Below are 25,805 nucleotides of genomic sequence, written 5' to 3'. Positions count from 1 at the left end.
TTTAAATATTTGCATGTCAAGTCTTTAAAGTACAGTAAGTGTCTTTCTACAATTCCTAACAATTAAATTCTTATCTGACAGTTGTCGTTGGAGTTGAAAATGGCATTTTAAAGCACCTTTCTTCCACATATTCACCTACAAATATATGTTTTGACCTGAGCACACTTTTTGCATGCCACATATACACTCAAATGATACACATGCTTCTGCTTGTCAACTAAGATTTCGTGGATTATGGCATGCTTTAACTAATTGGATATATTTAATGTAGAAAACTGACAATGCAAACTCCCGAACATTCCTTTGAATGTAAGAGGGATATGTGGCTGTGTAACTGTTGTTGCATGCCCCCTGTTAGATTACTGTATGGAGTAGACGGTGTTTGTGATACAATTCAGATGTAATGATTGTCCTCCTTGCTTTCGTGGTTTAGCACTTCACCAGTCAGAGGGAGGAGTTCGAGGGAACCAGGGACAGCATTCTTGTTTGGCTTACAGAAATGGACCTTCAGCTCACCAACGTTGAGCATTTCTCTCATTGTGATGTTGATGACAAGATGCGGCAATTAAATGTATGTATCTCTAGTGTCTGTTGTGTTTGTATGGCTGATAAAGACAAGCTACATTTGGATCATTGGATAGAATATATTGGGAGTGATACTGTGTTTTAACTATGTTTGGTGTAGACTCGAAATTAAAAAGAAATTTAGTATAGTTCGATGGCATCTGTCGCTGTAGATACACATGGTATGCATGAGCTCGCCATCTGGTGTTGGGTCGGAGTGTTACAAGTTGTTTTTCTTCGAAGAAGTGTTTTCGAGTCACGGGACCGAGTGACTCCTCCTTCTGTGCTCATTGCGCATGGGCGTCGACTCCATCTTCGATTGTTTTCTTTCCGCCATCGGGTTCGGACGTGTTCCTGTCGCTCCGGGTTTCGGAACGGAAAGATAGCTGAAAACGGAAGATTTTCGACGGTATCGTTGCGATCCGGTTCGAGATAAACACATACGACGACGCGTGGAACATCGAAGCGCTTCGGTGCCCTTCGGGGTAGATTTCGGCACCCCGCCGGGGCCTAGTCGGCCCGACCGCGTGGAGAACAACGCCGATGGAACAGACCCCGTTTCGATTCTGCCCCGAATGCCACAACAAGTATCCTTATACGGACCTACACTCGGTCTGTAACCTGTGCCTGTCACCCGAGCACAGCGAAGAATCCTGTGAGGCCTGTCGGGCGTTCCGGTCCCGAAAAACTCTGCGCGACCGTCGAGCGAGGAGACTGCAGATGGCGTCCACGCCAAAGGAGCGTCGACAGTTCGAGACAGAAGAGGAACAGGAAGAATCCTTTTCCATCCAGGATTCAGACTCCGACGAGCTAGACTCTACAAAAACTGTGAGTAAGACGTCGAGATCAGAACTTAAAAAAGGAAAGAAGGCCCAGGGGACGCCACTGCCAACCGGCCATGGCTCCACCCAAATTCTCGGTGACCAACAATCGGCACCGAAAAAGGCCCATTCAGTGTCGAGATCGTCCGACTTCGGTCGAGACACCGGCACGCAGCCTCCTCGGGACCGAGAGAGTGCTAAACAGAAGCATCGACACCGAGAGTTCGGTGTCGACACGGATCGACGCCGGGACAGTGGCGCCGAAGACCATAGAGGCCAAGAATTTTCGGCACAGAAAAAGAGGAAGGTTACCTCGGAGCCGAAAAAACAATCAACAGGGTTTTCGGAGCCGAAAAAAGCGACATCAGACCCTGTTTCAGGCTCCTATACTGAAGAGCATTCTATGTCTTCACAAATGAAGAATCATAGATTTGAACAAGAACTGCAATCCACTGACGTGGATCACACGCAAAAGCGTATCTTTATTCAGCAGGGGACTGGGAAGATCAGTACCCTTCCACCTGTCAAACGAAAGAGAACGCTTCAGTTTACTCCTCAGCAACAAACAGCACAAAAGGTAACACCTCCTCCCTCGCCTCCACCTGTAACTCCGGCTTCGCCAACTTACACCCCGTCACATTCGCCAGCTCACACCGCCATGAGCCACGATGACCAAGATCAGGATGCGTGGGACTTGTACGACGCACCAGTGTCTGATAACAGCCCAGACACATACCCAACTAGGCCATCACCACCGGAAGACAGCACAGCCTACTCACAAGTGGTGGCCAGAGCAGCACTATTCCATAATGTGGAACTACACTCGGAACAAGTAGAGGATGATTTTTTATTTAACACCCTCTCTTCAACCCACAGCTCCTACCAAAGCCTGCCGATGCTCCCAGGCATGCTACGCCATGCAAAGGACATTTTCAAGGAGCCAGTTAAAAGTAGGGCAGTGACGCCTAGGGTGGACAAAAAGTATAAGGCGCCTCCTACGGACCCTGTATTCATCACCTCTCAGCTGCCACCAGATTCTGTGGTGGTAGGGGCTGCCAGAAAACGGGCAAATTCACACACTTCTGGGGATGCACCTCCCCCAGATAAAGAAAGCAGGAAGTTTGATGCAGCCGGGAAGAGGGTTGCTGTCCAAGCAGCAAACCAGTGGCGCATCGCAAATTCACAAGCGCTGCTTGCGCGATACGACAGAGCCCACTGGGATGAGATGCAGCATCTCATTGAACATCTCCCAAAAGATCTGCAAAAAAGAGCAAAACAGGTTGTTGAGGAGGGTCAAAACATTTCCAACAATCAAATACGCTCCTCCATGGACGCAGCAGACACAGCCGCAAGGACCATTAATACGTCGGTTACCATCCGTAGGCACGCATGGCTCAGAACGTCTGGATTCAAGCCAGAAATTCAGCAGGCAGTGCTTAACATGCCAGTCAACGAAAAACTTCTGTTCGGTCCGGAGGTCGACACAGCCATAGAAAAGCTCAAGAAGGACACTGACACTGCCAAAGCCATGGGCGCACTCTACTCCCCGCAGAGCAGAGGATCTTATAACACCTTCCGCAAAACACCTTTTAGAGGAGGGTTTCGGGGTCAGGCCACACAAGCTAGCACCTCACAGTCCGCACCGCCCACCTACCAGGGACAGTACAGGGGAGGTTTTCGGGGCCAGTATAGAGGGGGGCAATTCCCTAGGAATAGAGGAAGATTTCAAAGCCCCAAAACCACTACCAACAAGCAGTGACTCACACGTCACTCACCCCTCCCACACAACACCAGTGGGGGGGAGGATACGTCAATATTACGAAGCATGGGACAAAATAACTACAGACACATGGGTCCTAGCAATTATCCAGCATGGTTATTGCATAGAATTCCTGCAATTCCCCCCAGACATACCACCAAAATCACAAAATTTATCAAAATACCATTCACAGCTTCTAGAGATAGAAGTTCAAGAACTACTGCGAAAAAATGCAATAGAATTAGTACCAAGCACACAAATAAACACAGGAGTTTATTCGCTGTACTTCTTGATACCAAAAAAGGACGAAACACTGAGACCAATTCTAGACCTCAGAGTAGTAAACACATTCATCAAATCAGACCACTTTCACATGGTCACACTACAAGAAGTGTTACCATTGCTCAAAAAACACAACTACATGACAACCCTAGACCTCAAGGACGCATATTTCCATATACCAATACATCAATCTCACAGGAAATATCTAAGGTTTGTATTCAAAGGAATACATTACCAATTCAAAGTATTGCCTTTTGGTTTAACAACCGCTCCAAGAGTATTCACAAAATGCCTAGCAGTAGTCGCTGCACACATCAGAAGGCAGCAAATACATGTGTTCCCGTATCTAGACGACTGGCTAATCAAAACCAGTTCGCTCACACAATGCTCAAACCACACAAGTCAAGTCATACAAACCCTCTACAAACTAGGGTTCACCGTCAACTTTGCAAAATCAAACATTCTGCCAAGCAAAGTACAGCAATATCTAGGAGCCATAATAGACACGACAAAAGGAGTAGCAACGCCAACTCCACAAAGGATCCACAATTTCAACAGAGTCATTCAACACATGTCTCCAAACCAAACAATACAAGCAAGGACAATACTACAGCTCCTAGGCATGATGTCCTCATGCATAGCCATTGTCCCAAACGCAAGACTGCACATGAGGCCCTTACAACAGTGCCTAGCCTCACAGTGGTCTCAAGCACAGGGTCACCTTCTAGATCTGGTGTTGCTAGACCGCCAAACTTACCTCTCGCTTCTATGGTGGAACAGTATAAATTTAAACATAGGGCGGCCTTTCCAAGACCCAGTGCCACAGTACGTAATAACAACAGATGCTTCCATGACAGGGTGGGGAGCACATCTCAATCAACACAGCATAAGAGGACAATGGAACATACATCAAACAAAACTGCATATAAATCATCTAGAATTATTAGCAGTTTTTCAAGCACTAAAAGCTTTCCAACCAATCATAACCCACAAATACATCCTTGTCAAAACAGACAACATGACAACGATGTATTATCTAAACAAACAAGGAGGAACACATTCAACGCAGTTAAGCTTGTTAGCTCAAAAAATATGGAAGTGGGCAATCCACCATCAAATTGGTCTAATAGCACAGTTTATTCCGGGGATCCAGAATCAGCTGGCAGACAATCTCTCTCGAGATCACCAGCAAGTCCACGAATGGGAAATCCACCCACAGATTCTGAACACCTACTTCACACTCTGGGGAACACCACAAATAGACTTATTTGCAACAAAAGAGAACGCAAAATGCCAAAACTTCGCGTCCAGATACCCACACAAGCAATCCCAAGGCAATGCCCTATGGATGAACTGGTCAGGAATATTTGCTTACGCTTTTCCTCCTCTCCCTCTCCTTCCTTTCCTAGTAAACAAATTGAGTCAAAACAAACTCAAACTCATTTTAATAGCACCAACGTGGGCAAGACAACCCTGGTACACAACACTGCTAGATCTGTCTGTAGTACCACACATCAAACTGCCCAACAAACCAGATCTGTTAACGCAACACAACCAACAGATCAGACACCCGGACCCAGCATCGCTGAATCTAGCAATCTGGCTCCTGAAATCCTAGAATTCGGACACTTACAACTTAGCCAAGAGTGTATGGAAGTCATAAAGCAGGCCAGAAGACCATCCACTAGACACTGCTACGCAAGTAAGTGGAAAAGATTTGTTTGGTACTGCCATCATAATCAGATACAACCACTAGGCGCAACTCCAAAACATATAGTAAATTACTTGCTCCATTTACAAAAAGCAAAGCTAGCCTTCTCTTCTATTAAAATACACCTTGCAGCAATATCTGCATACCTGCAAACTACCTATTCAACTTCCTTGTATAGGATACCAGTTATCAAAGCATTCATAGAAGGGCTTAAAAGAATTATACCACCAAGAACACCACCTGTTCCTTCATGGAACCTAAACGTGGTTCTAACAAGACTCATGGGCCCACCTTTCGAACCCATGCACTCTTGCGGTATACAATTCCTAACCTGGAAAGTTGCCTTTCTCATCGCCATTACATCTCTAAGAAGAGTAAGTGAAATTCAAGCGTTCACAACACAAGAGCCTTTTATACAAATACATAAAAATAAGGTCGTCCTACGACCTAATCCAAAATTTTTACCAAAAGTTATTTCACCATTCCATCTAAATCAAACAGTAGAACTACCAGTTTTTTTCCCACAACCAGATTCTGTGGCTGAAAGAGCACTACATACATTAGATGTCAAAAGAGCATTAATGTACTACATTGACAGAACGAAGAACATCAGAAAAACTAAACAGCTATTTATTGCATTCCAAAAACCTCATGCAGGTAACCCAATATCAAAACAAGGTATAGCCAGATGGATAGTTAAATGCATCCAAATCTGCTACCTTAAAGCAAAAAGACAACTGCCCATTACTCCCAGGGCACATTCAACAAGGAAAAAAGGTGCTTCAATGGCCTTTTTAGGAAACATCCCAATGCAGGAAATATGTAAGGCAGCCACTTGGTCTACGCCTCACACATTCACCAAACACTACTGTATAGATGTGCTATCCGCACAACAAGCTACAGTAGGTCAAGCTGTATTAAGAACTCTATTTCAGACAACTTCTACTCCTACAGGCTAAACCACCGCTTATGGGGAACTAACTGCTTACTAGTCTATGCATACCATGTGTATCTACAGCGACAGATGCCATCGAACTGAAAATGTCACTTACCCAGTGTACATCTGTTCGTGGCATCAGTCGCTGAGATTCACATGGACCCACCCACCTCCCCGGAAGCCTGTAGCAGTTCAGAAGTTACCTTCAATTTTGTACATTTGTATATATATTACTTAATCCTTTAATAGGTACATACTTACATTTTTCATTGCGCGGGCACTATTACTATAGTACAACTCCTACCTCACCCTCTGCGGGGAAAACAATCGAAGATGGAGTCGACGCCCATGCGCAATGAGCACAGAAGGAGGAGTCACTCGGTCCCGTGACTCGAAAACACTTCTTCGAAGAAAAACAACTTGTAACACTCCGACCCAACACCAGATGGCGAGCTCATGCATACCATGTGAATCTCAGCGACTGATGCCACGAACAGATGTACACTGGGTAAGTGACATTTTCATTATTAGACATATCGATATGATTTACTTGGTGGTGATCCACGAATCTATAGCAGATATTTCAAGAAAGCAAGAGCATATGAATTTTAAGGATTACCATTAAATATATAATATTTTGAAATTGAACAAGCCGCTTAGCTGCAAAACAAATTCTTCCAATGACTAGTTATTTTTGTATTCCTCACCTTCAGATTTACATCTCAGTGGGAGGACCAAAAGCCCCTTTCTAAAGAATTTAAAAACAAAGATAATACTGTGCATGCTTGTATCTTATCCACCTTACACTTGCTCGACATGCTTCTGGTACTCCCAAAACAAACTTCCATGCTCTTTCCCGTAAACAATTTGACTGGCACAAGGTTTATGACATTGGTCGGGCATTTTAACGGAGCAGGTATAGAGGACTCTATTTGGGATTGGCAAAGCGTAGTTAGGAGGTAGTCTACATCCCCTAGATCCTCTTATCTATTTACAAAGGTTTGGTCTGAGACTCCAACTTCTTGCACCAGAGAGGCAGGAGCACTCCCTAGTCATACATGTACAATTTCCTGATGAGCATTTGGAAGTACATAGAGGTGATAGACTCGCTAATCTTTCTGACAGAAAAGAGCAATCAGTTCTGAAAGAAATTATTATTTCCGAGAATAGGTTTATTTATTATTGAGACCATTGTTTGAAAATTGGATTATTTACTCTGGCTTCAGTCAGAACTTAATTTAGATAGTCTGTCAGTTGTAGGAGAGGACATCTTCTTTTCTTATGTCCTCTCATAGTTAATAACTGTGCAGTGTTGCTGTATGTTTAGTAAATGTCCTTGAGGCTCATGCTAAGCCTCAAAGAAGAATTCTCAAATACTAAAGAGAGGTGTGCCAGCAAGCACTTGCACTGTAATAGAAATACATATTTGGATTTAAATTCTTGAGGTCTAGTGATCACAGAAACACTTCCTGAATCAGGGCAGGTTTAGCATGCAATAGAGTGCTCATGTTGAGAACTTCAATTGTAGTTTAAACATATGCTAATATATAGCACCAGATAGAACACTTGGGCTCCTTGTCTCCAAGAATATTATCCCAATTGTACTTGATCCCGAATAAGAGGGCTGGATGCTCTTCTGTGGTTTAGACAAGTAAGCTTAATTTTCATTTGTTTAATGGACAACTGCTCTCAACTCACAGTAGATCTGGCTGTTGGGGAGAGTGAGGGGATGAGCATAAAATTGAAAATTCATATCACGTTCGGCAGAAAGCCCTCTCTTGCAAGTGAAATATTATTCTTCAACATCTCATGCAAAGATATGGTTGCACAACCATGTTTAAGACATTGTCGGCAGACACTCAGAAACATTTCTTTCACATGGATATCTTAAGTTTAGAATGTCTCCCACTAAAAGACTAATGGTCCAAAACAGTGAGGTGGACTCCTGCACAGATTAAGCACCTTGAGTAACATACCATTAATGCGGATGAAGAAGCTTGCTTTCCCTAAAGTGGGTAAATTAGCATTCTTCAAGATTCACAAAGATAAGTATAGAGGCTTTAAACGAAACCTTCAATACCTCAGTAAATGTTAACTGAGTAAAGGCAACTGTAAGTTTCTTGGTGAGCTTGTTAGTCATAGTGTGCCACAGAGTTATGTTTGCTGACATGGGAGATCCTTGCCAGTCCTCTCTATGAAAATGAACATGATCAAAGAATTCATAGCCAGCTTAGACATATCCAGTCCTGGCAGGAATACATGATTTACTGCTGGTAAGGAAGCCTGGTTCTGTCTGTACTTAATTCCAATTAAAGTGCGCATAAAGGATACCCTGCGTTACAAAATTATCCTACAGTGCATTTCTGTGAGGTTAATTTTACACTTCTGCTGCACGATGACGTTTGACAGATAGTCATTTAAACTGGAAGATGATCTGGCAAAAATTGTTATATAGCATATAGAATCCCTGGAGTGAGATGAATTCATGCACCCTTTTTCAAAATGACGTGTACTTTTTACTACCTCAAACTGAGGGTTCAAGAATGGCTCAGCTTTTTATTTACATATTGTGCTCACAGAGCTGATGCAAAGATTTTCCAATATATGTATCTCGTTTTGAGACCTGGAGAAATATGAATGGTGTCCTTTACACACTGTTTGTACAGGTCTTTGCAGTCTTCATGCTACACGTTTTAATGGATAATAAGCATTAAAATGCCTTCTGTAAGATATCACTGTAATGAAAAATGCATGATGGAAAACTTTCCACAAATAAACATGAACTTTACCAGGATCTGTTGCAAAATGTCTTTGCTCAGTGAATCAATATTTAGACAGTGTATTACAGTCATCATCCTGACGGACCTCTTACTTTCTGAACTCTAGACTGCACTGTTCTCTATATTTTGGGTGTTACTGCTTAAATTGTAACCATATTGATTCCTCCATCATGACATGTCTTGTAATGGAGAGGGTATGTGGAGGAATTTCTAGTAACCATTTTCCAAATTGTTCTGGATTTCTTGCACCAGGATATGGTTCTCAAATCTTTTTTATGGCAAGTGCTTCTCTTGGCTCTAAAGTTAGTATCTAAGTTCTTAGTATCTAAGGGCCAGATGTAGCAAAGGTTTTTACCCATTCTGTGTCTATGGGAAAAAGTGTTCGTACATATATGGCCCTTAGTATTTAGAGTAAAACTGCACTTTTAAACAGGCTATAGTGACACCAGTGCTCCGAAAAGTCTTGAAAGAGTGTATGAAAGCATTGGTATCTGACTCTCCTCCTCTAATTGGTTGATACTGGCTGATCAGTGCTAAACTGTGGTTTACAGTAAAGAATTAGATTTATCATACTCTAGTTTGTGTTAGGTGCCAAGCTACAATTGTTGGTCTTCTACTCATTTTGCGCACCCTTGAAGATTGCAAGGCTGAGAAAGGCAGGTCTGGCTTTAATGCTTGTGGTCTCTGTAGTATAGTGTGAAGAGGATGAGGGCAGCCCATCAAGCAAAGGCACAGTAAAAGCAACTACAATTGAAGAGTACCAGGAAAATAATTATTACGTTATTTCTGGATCTGTGCCTGCTCAAGCAATATATAGTTGAACCCCACAAAGTTTAATGCATAGCCATATTCCTATTTTTCAAAAGGAGAAGCTAAATTAGACTTCAACTGTGTTCACCATCATATTATTCCAAAATATATCCTACACGATGAAATGACAAAGTTATAGCTGGACATCAATCACTTCTTGGAAATATTACAACCAATTTGAAGGGACTTTGTGTTGGCATCGGGGGCCTGTGCTTTCCTCTTCTAATCTGTAGGTAATTTCCTGTTGCAATATTATTCAGTGGAGATGTCGCCTCTGATGAGCGTAGGATCCTTCTCCGGAGAATATGTTTGCACACCCTTTATAACAATCCATGAATGGACTGACCTATTCTGGGAAAGCCAGGTTACTCTGTTGACCCCGAGTAGGTTACTCTCCATAAATACCAATACAGTACAAACTACAAAGCAGTAGAGTTTGGACTCACATCTGTGGTTAGTCATGCTTACAATCCTCTGGGTTATGACATTTGTGAGCACGGTTTGTTAGGATCTCTCAAGTGCTCCATGTTTGCTCCCTTGTGGGTCACCAAACCATGTAAACTGCTTTTGGCTCCTCCACCAGTACTGGGCAAGTGAAAATTGAACACAAGATCCTCTGATGCACTCGGCCGTAGTTCTTTTTCGATAAGAAAAGACTTGACAAGGCCCTGACTGATTAGGTTGTCACAACATTGTGAATAAATGGACATTGGATATGGAGCTCCTAGGCAAATCCCTATACATTCTTCAGGGAAGTCCATGTTTTGTTGTAGTCTATGCCTTTGGTACCCTGCAAGACTAATAAACTAGCCACAAGTAAGCAGTTGAAATAGACTAATCAACATTTCAGTTAATAGCAAACATCCAGTGGCATGCATAGTATTGTCTTCTTGTTATTTAGCTGTTTCAAAAGAGAACTCCAATCATCCTACTGTGAGGCACAATTCTGAAGGTGATGGAGATCATATTATCATAGATAACTTCTGCTCCACTTCGGTATTGGGGGAAAATAGTTGTTTTATGGTGATTATGCCTTTTTCTGCATTTTCTAAACTGACTCTGTAGTGTGTTGGCATTTACTTATAAGCTTTAAGTGGATCTAAAAGCAGATGAGGGTAGTACAAAGAGGGAAATTGGGTGTGAGTTGTTTTTTGTTTAAACTAGGAAGATGTTTTGAAATATCTGTAATTTGTGTTTACATAGGGTTTCAAGCAAGAAATAACATTAAACACCAACAAGATTGATGAATTGATAGGTTTTGGAGAACAATTGATTCAGAAAAGTGAGCCTATGGATGCTGTATTAATTGAAGATGAGATAGAAGAACTTAACAGATACTGCCAAGAAGTGTTTGGACGTGTCTCTCGCTTCCACCAAAGGCTAACTAATAGAAATCCAGTAAGACATTGTTTTCCTTTCACATTCTGACGTGATTTAAAAGATATAATGCATGGTCCTGTTTTTTAAAACATTTTTTTCTTAATTATACATTGACAAGCAGAGGTCTCAATAGAAGGATTTAATTACAAGGGTGAACATTTTTGGTCCGAGCAGATCTTTCTGAAACAAAGGATTAAATTGGGAGCGATGTGTTTAATGTCTATAGTTTCTGCACATTTATACCTGTACACGGTAGCAGAAAGCAGACTCCCATCATTTTAATTATTACGCGTCCTTAGACAAAGCAGTTTCCCACCCTCTAGAGTGCATCTGGTGCCAGAATAGGAAAGGCAAGATTATGTGCACTACAAAGACGCACTTCACCTACCTACTGTGCACCTACTTCAAAGGCAGAAATAGGTATAAGTACTAGACCTCTGACCTCACAAAGTTGGAATCCTTCTGGGCTGAGGACATTCTGCAAAGAAGAAGAGCTTCATACTGCAGGTGGGGCTGCCACTCTGTCTGTTGCTTTGCTGAGCTGGCCTGCTGCTTGCTGCTTCTGTCCTGGGAGTAAAAGAACTGGACTTTACTTTCTGCATCCTGCTTCAAAAGGTTCTCTAAAGGCTTGAACTGAGCTTGCCCCCTGTTAGGAAGTCTCAGGGACATCAAAGACTTCATCTCCCAGCACTTGGGTTCACTTGCTGAGAGTCCTGACTTGCCAAGTGGTGCCAAATCCACTTCCCGGCCCTTGGGATTAAGTTCTGGTGTAACCAAAAAGAAACATAAACTCCAGAGCGACTTTGGAACCGGCTCCGCTGTCCGACACCGCATCGCTGTCTGCACCGGAGCTGTGGTCCCCGCTGAGTGTAACTACCGTGACCAAAGCCGCAGGCCCCACACTGCTGCAGTGCCTCCGAAGTCTAGCCATAGCATGAGTCCCGAGTGCCGTGTCACCGATGTCCGTAACATCTGACTCCGCTGCAACGCCTGTGGCCCGAGGTGTGATGCAACACCACGAAGTCGAAGCCTCGTGTCTTGACCTGCTGGATTCATCGACCCCGCCTTGTCGTAAGGAACTGATGCCTCGCCACCGATGCCTCATCACCTCCCCTGCAACCGTAAGGAAGTAACACCTCACCTCCCCGCCTAATAGTAAGTAACCGACGCCTCACCTACTTAATAGCAGTAAGGAGTTGATGACGCAATGGCTCCAGCAACGCCTCACCTACCCGACTCCGTACCACATCTTTGTTTCCTCTTTTTTCAAGGTACTGTACCTGGGGTCCATGTAACTCCATAACCGGCCGGCACTCCCTCGCGAGTGGCATCAGAGTGTTGGGAATCACTCCATCAAGACGTTGTGATAGCCCCAGTTGGAGCTATTGTGTTTCTAAATGCTAACCTAAGATTTATTCTTTGTAAATTAGTATCCTTACTTGTGAATGTTGGATTTATGTCATTTTGATCTTGTTTCACTCAGATTAATATTGGCTATTTTTCTAAACTGGTGTGGAGTATACGTTTGTGGTGTTTTCACTGTGTTCGTGTGTGGGTGTGTGTGTGTGTGTATACGCTAATACTTTACACATTGCCTCTGAGACAAGCCTGACTGCTCATGGCAAGCTACCAAGGGGATGAGCAGGAGTTATCTTAGCTGTGTGGCTCCCTTACCCTGACTAGAGTGAGGGTCCCTACTAGGGCATGGTGCAAACCACTGCCAGCTAGAGACCCCATTTCTAACAAGTGCTATTTATAGAGACTGTATGCCAGTGCTAATAGGATAAGCATTAAGAAAATTACCCTGGCCTTAGAATATTTGTTCTCTACTGCATGGAGTGCAAAAAGAATATATGGTGTAGAGAAAAAATTCCTAAATCTGGGGAGCAGAAAATAGAAGAACACTTTCCATACCTAATTACAGACCTAAGTGTCCAGGATTTGAAAAGTTAAGGAAACACAAAAAAAGTTATTTTTAGAACTAGCCAAATTATTTGATAAAGAGCATACCTCTACTTAGTTCTGTGCTGTGCCCTGCAGTCAGTATGTGGTGTGGTTCGGTAATTGCTAATAACTTTGGCGCAGTTTGCTAAATCTACACAAAACGTTTTACAAAAAGGTTATCCTTTTTTAGGTTTGGTGTAGCTTGGTTCATGATTCCTCTGTGGGTGATTAAAGCAGTGGGAGGTCAAAACAGCAGTGTTTCCAATTTTAATCCCATGGGAAACATTGCTCTTTGCCTCAGAAAAAAAACCTCAGTAGAATTGTATCAATTGTATCGGGAACCTAGAACTCGACTCAGAAGAATAATTTTTGTTGGTTTGATGTAAATATGTTTTTTTTTTTTTCCAGAAATTCATCTAATATTGCTTCTGACCTCAAAATAGTCACCAGTACACAGCAACATGTAAAAACACACATTTTAACTGAAAATTATTTGTCAAACCAATAATTAATGCTATATTCAGAGTTATTTCATTGACAATTTTAATGCTAATGTTACTTCTCATTTAACATGCCATATTGATTATGCCACATTTAATTTACATAAGTCTCATCGAAGGTGAAATCATGAGCATTGCATTTGGTGTACGAATTACTGTTTGGATGACTGCTGTGGGAGGTATGATTTTCAGAGCTTACCACAACCGGTGAATTTCAATGATTTTTCAGTTTTAATTCATAACCATAACTGCACTTTAACTATGTTTTTAAATGAATATAGAACCTGGAGCTATGTCAGTTTTGTAATGGTATACAATTATCCCGGGAAAATTACACCAAAATCTGATAATTTTCATGTATGTGTTGTAGTTTTTGTGAGTTAAGCTGTTAGCCTATTCATTTTAAATGTAACAGTTTTCTGAAGCACAGAATCCCTTTTGATTAGTAATTGCACAAAACTCAGTGGTCTCTGGGGAGAATGTTGCATCAGGAGAATTCATATAAATTTGACTAGTCCGAGTACAGCAGTCTGCAACCCTTGCTCTAATGACAGCCATAACTGCAATGCCTCTGGCACCATGTTACTAATCATGGTAAAAAGCTTCTCTAGCTCCTTTTGATTAATCGCTCAAATATCAGGTTTAAATATATTTTGGAAATCCAAGCATGTGTTTATTTCCAAATATCAGCTTATGACTTCTGAAAATACAGATATTTTTAACTTATATGTTTCAGTTTTGGGGAGGCATATATATTTTCAATCAAGGAAACTATTGTAATTTAGTTGGCTGGGCTACACAAGGAGAACTTTATCATAGTACAATCCATGCTATTTCTAAAGGAACTTAACAGGCTATTTAAACATCTTGGACTATCTTTGTTAGTATAGTTTTAGGCAAATGGTTTATTATTATAAGGTTGCAGGTACAACAAAAATATTTTTATGTAAACGTGTTACCCAATCAGGGGTTTTAGAGCGGTACTTGCAGAATCTGTGGGTATTGGTTTTGACTCAGCGTGATATTCGTAGTCAGACCACTAGGGTGCACTTAAAAATGGATGAGTACCTTTGAAATTAGGGTATTACATCATATCACAAACACAACTCCCCATTTCCTATTTTATTGTCCATTTACTACCAGAAAATGTCACAGTAGGGGATGTAGGGCTTTCCTAAATCTCCTATAAATTCCCAATTATGATTTAAAAAGAGCACATTTGCCACAGCACAAATTATGTTGTGAACCGAACAATGAGCCATTACTTTAGCTATGATGAAAAGGACAATAGTGTTCTCATTTTAGAATTAACTCTTCTTTTGAATATTCTCCACACCATTTAAAAGCAACAGTGCTTCTGGGCATTGTTTATTCATCTCATCTTTCATTTTTTCTGCACTGCTGTTGTCAAATGCATTAATGAATTATTGCAAAGGAGAATGTGATACTATCGTGTTTTTCTAAGTTTTCACTATTTTCTAAGTCCAATTTCACCTAAAAGGCTGGAGCCTACATCCAGTGCTAGGAGCTGATCTGAGACAGCAGAAGATATTTATGGATAACAAAACCTATAATTATCCATACATGGTTGGTATCCGGAGACTCAGTAGACACTAGTGAGCATATAACTAGGTACAGCTTTCCACCGTATAAAAATATATAAATTAAAAAGAAGTGACTACATGAGGCTACGCAAACCTTTGTGTCTGCTGTGTGTGTAAATACCCTGTTTTCAAGAACAAAAGTGTGCCTTAAGGTCCTGAATCTGTACCCTGACATCACAAACAATTGCACAGGATGAACTCCTGGGTGCCATGCTTCATTATTGGTCATCCCATGCTCGACAGAGAATGCTCTGATGTCGGTCTACACTAGGAAATTTCCTTTTAATAATTTCACAATCAGCAAACAGCAGCAATATAGTACTGGTATCTAATGTATGTATGCTGGTGAGGTATGTATGCAGTTGGGGAGTAAATTTAGGGAGGCTTAGGGAAAAGCCCAGGACCCCGTAGGGGGCAATATGCAGGGCTGAAACCTGTTGGCCTGCCTGATGGAGTAGTAACTTGTCCAGGACAACCAGTCTACTTTTAACAATCTTACTACCATCCCACCATTAAAAGGAACCTTTCTAGGGAAGTCAGTTCAAATGTTTATTTCTATTCTGTCTGGATCCCTCTCCTTATTTCCCTCCAAAGTACCCTTGATGTTTTAGAGGGCCCATCCACTATTAGGGGATTCTCTGGCAAGAGCGGGATGACCAATGATAAAGCATGACACTCAGGGCGGTCTGTAAGCTCATTCCATGCAATTTTTTGTTATGTCAGGGTCCAGAGTTAGGACATTAGGGCACACTTGGATTCTTGAATATATGGTATTTTCCAGCACAGAGGACATGGAGATTTGGTTAACCTCATTTGGTCATGTTTGCCATGTGTGGTTTATGATATTCATTTGGGCGGATGGAAATGTAGATGGCCGCTTTTTCCTCTTACTTCCCTGAGTCCCTCAAGAGTGGGATTCTTATGTGCTGAGACTAAAAATAAGTGCCAAATTGTGGTAAAAATGATACTAAAACATTATAGTGAAGGTTTCTCTTCAACCTGCTACACAGTCCTCATTGTGTTTTTAGTGGTTGCTTTACTGAATATACCATTGACTGAGAGGAGATGCTTGTATTGTAGAGGTGGAAACCCTCACCTCTGTAAATAACTACATTTTCATGTAGATAGGAGTGACCCTGTACCGGGATATGTATGCCTTCTGACATTTTTGTGTCTAAGTGAGGTAGAAGACAAATGTCAAGTTGAGGTACATTTCAGAAGGAAAACCATTTTTCTTCGAGCAATACCCTTTTGTGTCGGTAGGTGGCGTTGGTCGACTCCGCAGGCGTCATTGGCATCGTAGTCACCGTGATGACGTTGAGAGTAGTACATAGACACCGCCTCAGCTCAGTGACCTCAGTTCTTTTCTTTCCGTGCCACATGCTTATCCAGAGAGAGGCACCCTTGGCCAATTTTTGACTGACTTAGACTTACCAATGCCCCTCGGGTGTTCACGAAAGTGATGGTGGTGGTTACAGCTCATCTGTGCAGGTTGGGGGTTTCAGTCTTCCCCTCCCTTGATGACTAGCTGTTAAAGGTGGTCTCGCCCCAGAAAGTCATCTCTCATCCTCAGACTACGACGAACTTCCTGCACGTGTTGGGGTTCACTATAAACGTGCCGAAGTCAGATGCTCCCTTTCATCAAAGCTATTCCACAAACAGTGCAGTTTTGGGCCTATCCTCCCAAAAAGTGAGTCCAGAATATTCAGGCTATGACTCCAATCTTTCAGCCTCTATCTTGGGTTTCGGTGAGACTGACTCTGAGGCTGCTGGACCTCATGGCCTCCTGCATCCTGCTAATGACACACGCCAGATGGCACTTGTGGGCTCTGCAGTGAGACCTGAAGTTTCAGTGGGCGCAGCATCAGGGAAATCTCTCCAACATGGTCCAGATCTCGGAGGGGACTGCGAAAGACCAGCAGTGGTGGCTTTCGAATCGGCATGGGGTCAACGGCAGACACCTCTCCCTTCCCCAACCAGATATATCCATAGTGACGGATGCCTCACTTCTAGGATGGGGCGGCCACATGGGAGAGGCGGAGATCAGAGGCCTCTGGTCTCTGTTGGAGTCTGGACTCCATATCAATCTTCTGTAGCTCCAGGTGATCACGCTTGCATTGAAAGCATTTCTTCCCTCTCTCAAAGGGAAAGTAGTGCAAGTGTTCACACACAACACTACTGCCATGCGGTACTGCAACAAACAGGGCGGAGTAGGGTCCTGGGCCGTTTGTCAGGAGGCGCTGCGCCTCTGGATATGGCTGGCACATGAGAACATTCCCCTGGTGGTTCAACATCTGGCGGGCTCTCCGAATGTCAGAGCAGACAAACTCAGCTGTTGATGCATAGCCGATCACCAATGGTGTCACCATCCGGAGGTGGCGGAAGGTCTCTTTCAGCAGTGGGGAGAGTCTTGGTTAGATCAGTTTGCCTCCGCAGAGAACGTGCAATGTCAGCTGTTATGTGCATTGGAGTTTCCAAGGCAGCACTTGCTCAGAGACGCTTTTAGTCTTGAGTGGAACTCCCCCCTTCTTTACGCATTTCCGCCTATACCACTTCTGTCCAGAGTTCTCAAGAAGATCAAGAACGACTGGGCCCACGTAATCTTGGTGGCTCCTGACTTTCCAGGGAGTGTATGGTGTCCAGAGCTGTTGAGCATGGCCACCGATCCTCCACTCAGACTGCCCCTTTAAGAGGATAATCTGTCGCGAGCAGCAGGGGATGGTTCTCCACCCGAACCTCTTCCAATCTCCACCTTCATGCGCGGTGATTGAGCGGCAGCAGTTGATGGCTTTTGACCTGCCACCTAAAGTCTGTGATGTAATCTTGGCAGCCAGGTGTCCCTCCACCACAAGAGTATACGCCTGTTGTTATAAATTTGCACTCCATCTCCATTTTGCACTCTCTTTTTCATGTACTTCCCCTCTCTCCATTTGCTTCTCTCCCCAATCCCTCTGTACTACTTCCTTTCCATGTTGCTTTCCTCTGATGCGAAAACCCACCCCATCCCTCTGTTGTTTGCACCACCTGCTTTTTTGAAAAAATAAACACATTCATGCTTTTTTCTTCATTTTAAATACTGAGCCAACTCGGATGGCTCACTAAAAAGAAAAAACAAACAATCATGTTATTTTGTAGGGGCTACAAAATTACACAGGCCGCTGTGTAAATGGCTTTTTTTAATCTTTTGCCATGCTGCACAGCATTGGGGATGCTGTGTGGCATGTTTAAAAACAATTGGCAAAGCCAGTAAGTCGCACAAGCGAGGCTTTGCCAGTGCATGGAGAACTGGAAATTAACCAACACTTACTTGCCCCCTGTGTGTTAGGAGCTTTCTCCTACATGTCAGGGATAGATTTTGTGCAGTTCTGTGCAATACCACATTGTTACATAGGACACTATTGCACCTAGGTAGCACTACTGAATGTGGCACAGGACCAGCATGTTAATTTATGAAGCAAGTCTGGTGCAATTTCAGGTTGAATCTTCACTGCCAAATGGTCAACCTTTCTGCAGCTCTGCAATTTAGTAGGCTATTGAAGGGCGGAAGAACTTACAGGAGGGTGGACAGGACTCTTGTTGTCTTTCAATAAAAGTCCCATTACTATCACATTTAAAATAGCCCATAAACTATTATTGATACTTTAAGAAAGAGAGTTACAGTAATCTAATTTGGCTAAAATGAGAGAATAACTGCTTCTTGAAAATCGTTTACAAGTAGGAATTTTCTCATTCTTTTTGTTCCTGATTAGCCAGAAAAACCTGACATAGTTGGTTTACTAGCTATTGCCATTTAAGGTTAGCCCCAGGATATCACAATCTTGAATCATAAACTTTTCTGGCTTATTTCTTAATGTTAATAGCAGATCAGAATATGAGATAGTTGGGAAGAATGTACAAAACGTAACTTGGAAGGTTAATGAGTATCCTCCATTCACTTGATCTCCTCACATGCCCTGATCACACCTCGATTTTAAGCTTTGCCTTGACCATATATAACTCCATAACATCCTGCTATGCAAGAGGCTAATCTTGCAATCTGTTAACAAATACTTATTGTGAGCATCTCCGCCTTACTTACATTGCATACCCTGCTGGCCACCTGCTACTGCTAATATGCAATACATTTCTCCAAACTCCTCATATGGTCTGCTTCCTAGGAAAGGAAGCCAGGTTCTGACCTACCTCAACAGATATGGGATAAAACTGGCATTCCTCCAGGAGACTCACTTAGTACCCCATGCTGACCATTCTTACTCCTCACAGTGGGGTCCCAACCGCTACTTTGCATGTTACAGCTCATACTCATGAGGTGCCAGCATATTAATTATTAAAAGTGTCCACTTTGTATGCTGCACCATTGACTCTGACTCTGAAGGGAGATACTTGCTGGTACATGGAGACCTGGCAGGTACAATGGTCATACTTGCCAATGTATTCACCCCCAAAACTGATTCCCCAGAATTCTTCTCCAATCTTCAGACTTGCTTAGACCACATCGACTTAGAACATATCCTCCTTGGTGGGGACTTTAATATCACCTGTGATCCTAGCCTGAACTCCACCGGCTCTGCTGGGTCACCAATCCCTGATCTTTGCAAACACTACAGATCTCCTAACCACTTTCCATCTTTCTGGTGCCTGGTGCACCTGGCACCCACACACGTCAGACTTTACATTTTATCCGTCACCACAAAACATCTGGCCCCGTATAGACCACTGGTATTTCACCCCATCTTCCCTCCTGTGGCTCACTGAAATTTCTCATCACCCACGGGCCCTATCATATTACTAGCTTGTGCTGTGGCGATGGCACGACTATAACTGACAATACCACAATAGTGTCTGAGTTTACTACATACTATTGCCATTTCTACACTTTGTGTGTTGACACATCTACCACGGCTTTAGCAGACTACCTTTCTGACATAGACATAGTCTGGGCAGTGGCCAACAACATTTCCTTTCCTCTCCTGTTACATGTGAGATCTCTCAAGCCACTGACACACTGAGTGGATTGAAGGCCCTGGGACTAGATTGCTTCACAGAAGACTTTTATAAGACCTACAAGGACCTCCTGACCAAACATTTACCAGAGGTCTATGCTGAATTCCTACAACTTGGCTTCCTCCCTTCTGCCCTTAGGGAGGCCGTTATTACTTTGCTATTAAAACCAGGCAAACTCCCACATTCTTGCATGTCGTATAGGCCACCGTCTCTGTTAAACCATGACAATAAGATACTCGCTAAGGTTATAGACATATGCCTTGCCCTCCTAATGGACAAAATTATCTCCTTTATACAATCAGGGTTTGTCCCCCACTGCTCGAGAATGATTAAACTTTTTACTGTATTTTCAGTTATTAATCAAAAATCCCCAGATCTCCCGGTGGTAGCGCCACTACTAGATGTCAAAAAGGCATTTCACTCACTCAAGTGGTTTTTCCTACATGCCACCCTCATGAAACTGAGAACCTTAAGGGATTCAGGGACTTAATCATATTGCTGTATACAACTCCGACTGCCTTACTTTGTTTAAACGGCACACTATCAGAGCCCTTCCCTCTAACAAGGGGCACTCATCAGAGATGCCCTCTTTCTCCCTTTCCATTTATCATTGCCATAGACCCTCTTGTGCACTATTTTCAGAAACGCCATTTGTATTGCGGCTTGAGTTTAAGTTGTGGCCCGCTACTAGCTTCCCTCTATGCTGATGAAGGTTTTTTGTTCATCCGCAACCCTGCTATTAATCTTCCTCCACTGATAAGAGAAGTGGTATGATTCTGCAGGTTCTCTCAAAATTGGAATAAGTCTGAGCTTTTCCCCTAGACCGATGCAACTAACCCATGCTCCCTTGAATACCCTACGCATTGGTGCAAGGGCCTGCCCAAATATCTGGGCATTTACCTTCACATTGTTAGCACTGAAGTGGTCCAACTAAACTACGGCCAAGTGATTACTAAATTCTTCTCACAGATAGACGGCTGGGTCAAACTTCCACTCTCAATTGCGGGACGAATAGCCATTATCAAAATGGTCGTTCTCCCATGTTTTTCGTATTTGTTCCTAAACATCCCTATTGCCTTATATAATAGCTTTTTTAATACTCAATGCAGTTTACTCACTAAGCTCATAAGGGCTGTGCGTCGCCCTGAATATGCTGGGAAACAGTGACATTACCATACAACCATGGCGGTTTCGCAATGCCTGACTTGCATTTCTATTATCTAGTGGCCCAGACGCACTTTGCCTATTTTTGGTATCACCCGGAAGCTGAACTCCAATACCTCAAGCCTGAGCACATGCAGACCCTCCCCTTTTTCCCTCTCCACATTACTGCCTTAGGGACTCCTCAGAAGCCTGACCGATATCCAGACACTTCCAACTGGGTGCTGGGCATGGAACAAGCTGCTCCATTACTCAAGACATGACTCTCTACACTCTTCAACTCTTCCTTTGGCAGGAAACCCATGGCTCCAGCTCACCCGGGAATGTTTGGCCCAACATTCACTGACTGCACACTAAATACACACCTTTGGGGACCTCCTCAGTGATGCCACATTGAGATCTTTTACCACACTACTGGAGGGACACGATGCAACTCAAATGGACAGATTTATGATACACCGTCTACACAGCACACTAGCCACAGTCTTACCAGCTTACTCAGAAGAACCAATAGAATTCCCTCCCCTTTCCTTGTTTATTTTGGCCCCAGATAATGCTCACTTATTCTCCTGGCTATAATGTGGTTCCTTACAGCTAAAACCCACTGGGTTGGAAAAGTCGAGCGTAGCATGGGAAAGAGACTTAAAGCATCCTATCTCTGACAAAGTATGGTATTATTGTTGCGCACAATCTAAACTTGTTTCTAATAACCACTGTCATAAACTGTTTCACTGCAAATATTTACAGCACGCTTATATGCCACCACACACACTGGCTAAACTAGATCCCACCCAGCCACACTGCTGTCGCAAATGTTCCACCGAACATGTTGACTTTGCTCACCTATCCTGGACCTGCAGCCTAATGCGTCAGTTCAGAAATATTGTCCATGATTCCTTGACACAAATGAGGGGGCAGACACCTACACCTGACCCCCTACTAGCACTATTTGGTTATGTTAAACCCTTGCCATTGAACATAAGACACCTTACTGCACTTGCGTTGCTACTAGTTAATCATCAGATTGCCCTTAATTGGGGCAGCTGCACTCATTCCACTCAAGCTGCATGGCTCCAAAAAATGGCCCAATGCGACACTGCAAGTGAAGTCTATGCATCGTTACAAACACCCATCTTCATGACCCAAAGATATATGGCAACCTTTTCAGAATGATCTTTTGACACTGAATCCTTAACCCACTACTGATACGGGGACTACTACCCCCACTGTGTAATGCACTAATCTCTCTTTGGCTGGGCTATGGGATACGGCGTCCTTGTGTACTGTACCACATACACCTCTCGAGCTTCATCGGCTCCTTTTCCTCTCTACATGTATGGCTTCTGTAGACTGCTAGGTCACCACCTCTCTCATTTTTGTTTTTTACCCATTTCCATCCCCTTTTGGGCATAGTTAATTTATAGTCCTGTTATATGCCGTTTGAACTACCGAATGATGTCATTGTTCTGTTTAATCACAGCTTCTGTATTTTTACTTTCAAGCAATTCCTGATGTTGATTATATGATCTTTCTGCACAAAATCTTAAATAAAGGTTTAAAAATATATTAAAAAAATAGATTAATGAGTAATACAGGTATCTAGAATTTATCACACTTGATAGCCATGTATTTGGCATGTATATGGTGTGATAACTACCACTATTTACAAGCATTACCCATGAAAATGCCTAATAAAATGGGGCCATAGTGCATACCACTCCAAAATTAATCAGCATTTCCAGCATATTTTTACCCTGGTAAATTTTTGCAGGCTTGACGTGACAACATTTATCTGGAGAAACTGGCTTTAATGCGCTAGTAACCACCGGATGTTATACATTTTGCAGAACTCGTAATTTCGACCCCGCAAAATAAACAATTTACTTGGTGGTCAGAATTTACTTGAGCACCTGTAATCAGGCCCTTTGTGTCTTAACTGCAATTTAAATGTGTTTCTTTATTTTACTTATTTAATTGTGACTCATTTGTTTATCATTGTTTCATGATTGATAATAAAAGTATAAAATGTAAAAGTGCAACTGGGAACCACATGAAATACGAAACATTTTAAATATTTTTTTAGGGATTTGATGATGAAAAAGACACTTCAGAAAATGAGATGGAGTCTGAAGACTCGAGAGAGATTCAGAATTCTACATGGCAGGCGAGTGTCAACCTTGAGGTGCCTCAACCATCTCTTTGTCATCTCATGCCACCGGCTCCAGGTCATGAAATGTCAGGCCGCGAGACACCTGTCAGTGTCGACTCCATTCCATTGGAATGGGATCATACAGTTGATGTCGGCGGCTCTTCTTCTCATGAAGATGAAGATGAAGATGGTGATGGTGCATATTACAGTGCTCTGTCAGGTAAGCGAACCAGTATTCATTACATTAACAGATTTGGGCATGTGTTTAAGCAGCAGTTTCCACATTTCTGTGGTTATGGTATTCTATAAACAACTTTGTATTCCTCAAACCAGAGTAACCTCATCTAAAATGTTCCAATAGTTTTTTACGTATATTGCAATGTTTTTCATTGGTTGGAAGTTATCTTCTATGTAACCAGTGAGAAAAATGACATTATTCTCTTTCAGATGTTGAGATCACAGAAAGTCCAGACGCATATGTTAAAATGACTGCAAAAGCTTTGAAAGCATCTTCTGGTAGGCACCTGCCGATGCATGTGTCTCAACATGGCAAAATCACTGTGGCACACACTGTCCTTCTCAGGCTTTTTCATGTGCACCATTTAACCTCTCCCCTGTGTGAATACCATATATCTCTGCCTTATTCCATGGTATCTCTGCACTGCAGAACAACATGCTATTTAAGCAAGGCTGTTTACCATTTGTCCAGAAGAGATGTCCTTTCCGGTGCTTCTAAAAAATTAATGTTTCATGCAAAGATATTTTTCCTGTGCATTTATTTCTGCTTTGTAAATTGGAGCATAAGATTTGATTCTATTTCATCCTGCTCTGTGATACATATGGCACCCTTAAAGGTGTCTCAATTAACCTGATTAAAAGAACCATACAGAATCTTTGTTTTTGTTCCAATGGCAAGGTATGTATCCCTGAGCTAACATTTAATATCCCTCTTGCCAGTGATCTGCTATTTGGTGCTGCCTACTTCCCATTAAATGAGCTTATATCACGCCACACTATCCATATGATATTAAATGATGCCTTACAGTAGAACAGAATAGGTGCATGGCTCACATTTCATCACCTTCCAAATCTGTCTGTGTATTTTGCAAACATGCTTGCAGTGCAAGAAAAGCTGTGAATCGCCATCTTTTCATACTCTACCTTGGTGCAACCATTGTTCCATGGAAAATAAAAGATCATGTTATCACTAATATAGCAGTGTTTCAAAAGAAAGTTCTGTAAATGACCACAATTGTAAGTTGACAAAATACAATTATATTTTTCTTTATTAAAACGTTTGTATGAGTATGTGATCGCCCACCCCCACCAAAAGGACAAGGTTTATCTAGGAATGTATCACTGCTCTCGTTTTATATCATGCAACTCAGGCATTATGCCATATGTGTTTAAATTGGAACTATAGTGCTGTGTCATCTAATGGACTTTAGGAAGAGAAGATTGTAATGGCTGCTTACTTTTATAAATAATAAATAAAAAATACTTAGAGTGGTCTCAGAATTTTCTTGACGCACTTCTATATTGTATACAGGACATTTTGTAGTATTCAAGTGGCAAACATTTGGTTTTTCAATAAGATAATTCTGCTTATATTGCAGGAAAACCTAACTCGGAATCTCATGTATGGATATCTGCTGATAATGAGACACCCAGAAAGCCTGTGATTACTAGAAGTGTACGCCCTCCAAGTTCCACCCCAGAAAGCAGTACTCCATTTAAGCAAGGACACGTAAGCCTCCAATTTTATTATTAGATTAAGTGATGTGTAGGAAACCAATATTTAGTTGAACGTATTATTGTTAATGTGATATAAAGTATGGTAGGGTATATTACAATGTTTCTGCAATAAACTGCTTTTTATTTTTGTATCTCATATATTCCACATTGATTTTGTCAGATTTTATACTTGTGTAATTAACTGTTGGCACATAGTAGCATAGCTACAAGTGTTAGCCTAGAGATATTCTAATGTATAGGCATCTATCTGTAATAAGCTGGCTGAATACAATCAAAACACATTATACAGTGCCATTGATTTCAATTGTTTACAACCTAAGCAGCCATTTGTGGAACTAAATCTTACAAGTTATTCTGTATGATCAAATGCTTGCAGCCGGGCAGAGTGGATGGGCATCAGGTACAAGGCAGAATGGTGACGTTTGAGGGAGCTTTTAAATTATCCTTGATTTCTACTGGGGCATAGTCATTGCCTTGCAGGATGATTTTTTCCTGATTAGGAATTGAACGCTACATTTATTTATGGAAACATACCTCAAATCTCCCTCCCCCTTTGCTTTAAATATGTGGCAGATAAAGGAAAGTGCAACTACAATTATTATTGTAACCTTGAATTGTTAATTTACACACACTTACAAAGTCCA

At 42.2% G+C, this 25,805-nt stretch overlaps 1 protein-coding gene across 9 annotated transcripts in view; it reads left to right on the top strand.

Annotated features, from left to right (window-relative positions):
• The window catches only part of SYNE2 (spectrin repeat containing nuclear envelope protein 2), a 1,823,309-nt gene that overhangs the window by 1,696,150 nt on the left and 101,354 nt on the right, over positions 1 to 25,805 (top strand). For 6 of the 9 annotated variants that reach the window (XM_069207355.1, XM_069207357.1, XM_069207362.1 and 3 more), the window contains 5 exons: positions 434 to 571; positions 10,868 to 11,062; positions 23,341 to 23,626; positions 23,854 to 23,922; positions 25,023 to 25,153. In XM_069207355.1, coding sequence (XP_069063456.1) covers positions 434 to 571; positions 10,868 to 11,062; positions 23,341 to 23,626; positions 23,854 to 23,922; positions 25,023 to 25,153 — 819 coding nt within the window. The remainder of the gene's footprint in view (positions 1 to 433; positions 572 to 10,867; positions 11,063 to 23,340; positions 23,627 to 23,853; positions 23,923 to 25,022; positions 25,154 to 25,805) is intronic. The other 3 variants (XM_069207358.1, XM_069207356.1, XM_069207361.1) reach the window with 3 other exon arrangements.

This window comes from Pleurodeles waltl, chromosome 9 (assembly GCF_031143425.1).
Source record: "Pleurodeles waltl isolate 20211129_DDA chromosome 9, aPleWal1.hap1.20221129, whole genome shotgun sequence".
Taxonomy (NCBI): Eukaryota; Metazoa; Chordata; class Amphibia; order Caudata; family Salamandridae; genus Pleurodeles; species Pleurodeles waltl.
The sequence above is the reverse complement of the archived record's forward strand: the minus strand, read 5'-3'. Positions and strand labels throughout refer to the sequence as shown.